Source organism: Triticum aestivum, chromosome 1B (assembly GCF_018294505.1).
Source record: "Triticum aestivum cultivar Chinese Spring chromosome 1B, IWGSC CS RefSeq v2.1, whole genome shotgun sequence".
NCBI classification, from domain to species: Eukaryota; Viridiplantae; Streptophyta; class Magnoliopsida; order Poales; family Poaceae; genus Triticum; species Triticum aestivum.
In genome coordinates this window covers 617,153,026-617,159,025 of record NC_057795.1, presented here as the reverse complement: position 1 = coordinate 617,159,025, position 6,000 = coordinate 617,153,026, and the positions used below count along the sequence as shown (strand labels likewise).

General features: G+C 39.7%; 1 protein-coding gene across 2 annotated transcripts in view; it reads right to left on the bottom strand.

Annotated features, from left to right (window-relative positions):
- Positions 1-332: 332 nt before the first annotated feature.
- LOC123142663 (serine/threonine-protein kinase 10) overlaps positions 333-6,000 on the bottom strand; it is a 40,742-nt gene continuing 35,074 nt past the window's right edge. Inside the window, exons 9-11 of one of the 2 annotated variants that reach the window (XM_044561474.1) lie at positions 3,953-4,243; positions 3,795-3,861; positions 333-1,388 (exon numbers count right to left, since the gene is read on the bottom strand). In XM_044561474.1, the coding sequence (XP_044417409.1) occupies positions 508-1,388; positions 3,795-3,861; positions 3,953-4,243 (1,239 nt within the window). In that variant the 3' untranslated portion in view covers positions 333-507. The remainder of the gene's footprint in view (positions 1,389-3,794; positions 3,862-3,952; positions 4,244-6,000) is intronic. The other variant, XM_044561479.1, reaches the window with a different exon arrangement.

Below are 6,000 nucleotides of genomic sequence, written 5' to 3'. Positions count from 1 at the left end.
CTGCTGTGGGCTGACTAGGCCCAGTCAGCCAGCAGAGGGCCGACGGTGTATTATTTGTGAAAATGTTGTATCCGGCATAATATTTATGAAAATTAATTAAAAAATGTATTATTACAAAAAATAGCCATGTTTGATCAATTGGCTCCCCGGTAAAGAACGACTTGTTCAGTCTGGGGCTCTCCCAGACCGAACGGTCGGGAGATAACAGTGTCCAAAATCAATGGCGCAAGTACCTGAAAGGACTTGGTGGTACTTGCCAACCACCGTAACACTTCCCTTGGGAATAAAGTTGTGTCGTCCGATCTGGAATCAACAGGCTGGAATATTGTAGGAATGACCTTTAAAAATATCACATATGAAATGGAAAACCTTTAATTGTACTGTAGCAGGTAGCTGCATAATTATACATAAAAGTTTCACTCAATACACACAGAAATTCAATGACAATGATTAAAAGCAAATCCCGTAGATTTATTTGAAACAGCAGATAAGGTGTAGCCGGCCGGTTTATGATTTCTGGAGGATACCCTCCAGCTGGGCGCACACGCCTTTCTGGACTCTCTGCACCCGAGCTAGCAGCGCTTCATCAGCAGACGTGTCGCCAATCTCGGCTTCTTCGTTTAGCACCTGCTCCGCTAGTGTTATCCCTTCAGCCTGTGCCGCCATCCCTATGCTCTTCTCCTGGGCGATGGAGGCTGGAAGATCCTTCAGCCTCGACTCGATTTTCTCCAGCTCTGACTGGAGGGCCTCCTTCCGTTTCTTCAGTTGGGTTTGTTGCATGGCCAGCTTCTTCGCTTCGACTGCATGTTCTTGCATGGTGGCCTTGAACTTGGCGCACTGGGATTTCATCTTATTTATCTCTGTCCTCCGGGCTGCTCGATCCTTTGCTCTTTTCATTGCGTCTTCATCCTTCGAAAGCGCAACAAGCTCCATTAAACCGGCCTGCAATTCATCAGAAGGTGTGTACTCACCACCATTAGCAAGAACTCCGTTCACCATCTCCTTGATAAAACCACTGAATTCTGCAATCTGATGTGGGAGGACGTCACGGAGAGCTTCGTATATTTGTTTCAAGGCTTTCTTTGTTTCCTTCTCTTGCTTTGTGGATACAGTGGTTGAGTCAAGTTCCTCACAACTAGGTTCTTCTTCATATATCGCATCGAAATCGAGCGTGAAGTCAAGGAGGTCACTTTGAATGGACTCAACTGACGTGTGATCACCCGCATTAGCTGGAGCAGCATCTATGTAGAGGTAGTTGCAGGTTGCTGTACTTCCAGAATTTATGGCCTCCATCTTTGGCTTGTGTGAAGAACCCTGGTTAGGGTGGAAGGCCTCCTCCAGTGCTCCGTCTTGTCGCCCTCTCTTACCACTCCATGTCAGACTTACATCTGGCATATAATTATTGAGAAGAGAGGTTAAAATGTCTCTTATATCTCTAACACTTCTGCTTCGGTACACCCCCCCTAAACACAGGACGGCTCAGATTAGCCCATACCTCTTCATAATAAAGGACACGATTGTCATACTTTTTTTAATCACCGTTTTTAGAAGAACCCGGCGTATACTATACGTTGTGTATGGAAGGCGCACACATCCTCCCAAGCTGGGCCGGCCCATTCATCCTTTTAATAATTTTTAGAAAGGCAAAAAAACACGTGTCCCAGAGGATTCAAACCCCGACCCTTCCAGATTTATAAGTACCGCGCTAACCAACTGGGTAATCAAACCTCATGCTCTACATCTGTTTTTCAACAATTAAAATACAACACTGGAAAAAACGACTGTTTCCTGTTTAATTTTCTTTTTTTGTTTCCCTTTTCGTTCTTATTAAATGCGCGAACTTTTAAAATTCGTGATTTTTCTGAAACAATGAGTTTTAAAAAAAGTCGTGAAATTTTCTTCAAAATCAGTGAACTTTTTTCCCAAAATTGATGATTTTTTAAAATTCGTGAACTATCTCTTTCAATTCAGCATTTTTTTGAAAATTGATGAACTTTTTTCCAAATTTTGCATGAATGCTTTCAAAATGAAAGAACTTTTTTGTAATTGTGAACTCTTTTTCAAAATTGATGAGCTTTTTTTTTCAAATCAATTAAGTTTCTTTGAATCCAATGAGCTTTTTGAAATAACCCCAAGTTTGGGAAGGTGGGAATGCCCATTGAAGGCATCACTGCCAGGTTTGAACGATTTCCAACATCGTATGCAAGTTGTGAAACATCCGATCATATATCTGCCTTTTTTTTATCGAGAAGACTCTAGATAATACAAAAATACTTGAAAACAAAAATAACTTGGCATGATGCCTTTAATTGGTCATATAGGTTCATGGAAAAAAATTGGGGTCATTTGACGGATGTTGAAAAAACTATGCTCTCACACGGACCCTTCTAGCCTAACCAAATCCGTTGAACATGGTCTATTTCTGAACATGATTGTGGGAAAATGTTTCCGTTTTCAAAAAATGCTCACTTTTTTAAATTTGTTCACACATCTAAAAAGTGTTTGTTTTAAAATAATTGTTTTGTATTCGAAGTTTAATTATTATTTTTGCGTCGGTGATGTCCTTAAGGTCATGAATATTTTTAAAAAAAGGTTTAACATTAAGCACGAAGTTTTTCATTGAAGTTTAAATGTTTTGCAGTGCCACAAAACATTAAACACTCTCTACTTGAACTGGATGTAGTACGTACTATAAAAATGTCCGTAAAAAGTTGATAACATTTCATGAATATGAGAAAAGTTCCTGAATTTAAAAATAAGGTCATGAAATTGCAAAAATATGTTCACAGATTTTGAACAAAGTTCATGAAATTTTTAAAAGTTCATCAATTTCATAAAAAAGCACAAAAATTGAAAACAATCACGAATTTGATATTTTTATGAAATTTGAAAATGTTCACGAATTTATAAAATTTCATGAATTTGAAAAAAATGTAAATGTGATTTTTTTAAAATATATATTAAAAAATCATGAATTTGAAAATAAGTTCAGTAACATGAAAATAAATTTCATGAATTATAAATGTTTTACTAATTTTAAAAAGTTCATGGATTTGAAAATAAGTTCATGAAGTTTGAGAAGAAGTTCATGAAAATGGAAAACGTTAACGAATTTTATAAAAAAAATTGAGAATTATGAAAAGAAAACAAAAATGGAAAAATATAAACGAAAAAAAAGCGAGCAAAAATGGCCGAACAGAAGATCAGACGGGTTAAGATTCCCAGTGGGCCGAACAAAGAAATGGCGCATGTTTTTTTATTAGCCTTATATATACTTGCCATAAGAAGGGTTTCTCAAAAAAAAAAAAAGAACTTGCGATATGAAGGGCGAAAGAAGTACGTGGACACAAGAGTTGGGATGTCCCAATGGTTATCACCTTCGGTACCAAAGGTTTAGTGCTGGGCCATACGGCGTATACGTTCAGCTGGCGACCCACTATACATACAAATAACAAAGGTCTATATTGCCCTTTATACGTTTTGTGAGGGGGGGGGTGTACCGAAGCGGGTCTCCTAAAGTAATTGTTGACCAAACCATTATTCTTAACAAAATCATAGTGCACCTTATATTATGAAATGGAGGGTGTAATATGTAACAAAATATTCGGACTAGTAAGCATAAACTAGCTACTAGTAGTATTAATATACTTGTTGAGAAAACCCATTTTAGATATCTTAATCTTGCTATTATTTACTAAAATATTCATATAGAAAGTAGCGGTCGAAATTGCATAAGTCATCATGCCCTAAGCGTCATGTATTTAGAAATATGGGATGGAATTTATTGATTTTACCATGTTGCTGGTCCTCCAGGCTTGTTGATTCCTTACTTGCTGCTAATGTATTATTATACTTTATCACCTGCTTGGTATCAAATGACTTCGTATTAGGAATTAGAACAAAATGCCATGTATTAGACATTATTTAGTGACGCCGAAAGGACGTCTGATACCAGTAAATGTTCTGATGTAACCTTGTTCTCAAGTTCATCTTTGGATGACTCTTCATTTTGATCTGCTGCTTGTATGCTCGCATTACTCCTCAACAATGGTTTTCTTACCTTTCCTTCTCCTATTTGAGCAAGCTTCAGTGATATTTGGCCTATGTTAGGCCTTTTGTTCTCGTCACTTTCAGCACAATTTAGAGCTAACTCAATACATTCATGTATTTCTTGTTGGTAAGCAGTACCTAAGGACTGATCAATCAATTTGTGCAAATCATTCAAAATCAGATGATTTTGTACCTGCAGCATGTTGACCCAATGTATGTTATATGGATTGGAAAATTGATCTAACAAAAAACATGCACACACGCACACACCTAGGTCAGAACAAGACATCAACTCATTAGCTTAAGTTGTGTTTGTCATTAAGGTGAATTATGATAATCTAGCTTTTCAATCAGCTTCTTTTTGGGTAACCAACGTTTGCCTGTTTTCATGGCTATTTTTCCACAGAAATATATAAAATGATAGTACAACACAATTCACGAACTGCAAACTAAGCATACGCCTTAAGGTGGTGTATGTAATTTGTAACTGCAAAATCTAAAGTCAGTACTTAAGTTTATTGTGTATATTGCTGGTAGTTTACAATCAAAGATTCAGTATTTGTGATCTGAAACCAAAATGAACCACAATTAGAATATCTCAAGACTAAATAATGTTTCTGGAATGCTTGATGGGTGTGAATAAAAATGAAACTATACACTCTCTTTTTCGAAAAGGACGCTAGACCTTCGACCTCTGCATTGATTGATGCACATAACTATCTATACACTCTTTTCTATGAAAACAGTTTTTTGAAATTGGTGTCATCAAACTAAGAAGTGTCTCTTCCAAGAGATTCCCAAAATATTATCCTAACAAAATACACCTTTAAAGCAGAATGTGTCCAATTGCTAGAACAAATGATCCAAAAAGGTGTTACATGAACTGGAAAATACATGTGTGCTCTCAGGACACAGCTTCCATGTGGAAAAAACACTTACATCGTGTAGGTACAGTTACATTTGAAAAAAAAACCTAGGCCTCCCTACGCCCGAAGGTCGCATGTCACGAGGCAAATTTCAGAGTTTGCAATCCCGGCAGCTGAAACGGATTATTGCGTGGGATGACACCCTCTCTCTTGCTGGCAAGGAGACTATGATCAAGGCAGTAGCTCAGGCCATCCCTACTTATATTATGGGGGGTTTCAAATTACCTATGTCAGTCTGTGATGATCTAAACATAATGATCCGGAACTTTTGGTGGGGGACTTTGGAAGGCAAGCAGAAAACACATTGGCTCGCATGGCCGAAGATTCAAGCACAGAAAAGCAAAGGTGGATTGGGATTCAGGGACTTCCGCCTTTTCAACCAGGCTCCCCTAGCGAGACAGGACCGGCGTCTTCTAACTAATCCCAATAACTTGTGTGTGCAGGTCCTCAAGGTGCGTTACTATCATGATGGGCACCTCGAAGATAGGGTCTTCGCGGGGTACGCCTCTCCGATGTGGCATGCAATTCAGCATGGCCTCGAGCTCTTGAAAAAGGGCAGCATATGGCGCGTCGGTTATGGGTGGGACATTCACATATGGTGCAATAGGTGGCTGCCGAGGGAGCCGTCGCGCCAACCTATCACCCCACAGGGTACGTGCCGCTTGAGGAGGGCGGCAGAGCTCATGGACAAAGAAGGGTCCTGGCGCGTGGACCTTCTCCGCCGGTACTTCCTACCGGCGGATGTCGAGTCATCATCGCCATCTGTACGTCGCCCCATGTCCCCAATGAATGACATTATACATGGGCTTCGAAGAGGAACGATATCTTCATCGTTCGATCATCTTATCGCCTAGCCATGGATGAGCGCGAGCGTCCATCGGCATCTGGCACGAGCAGGGCATCGGACGGTCGTCACGCCATCTGAAAGATCATATGGGGGTGCCCTGCTCCCCCAAAGGTACACGTGTTCGCTTGGAGAGTCGTCACCAACTCACTTGCTACTTGGGCTAATAAAGCCTCGCGT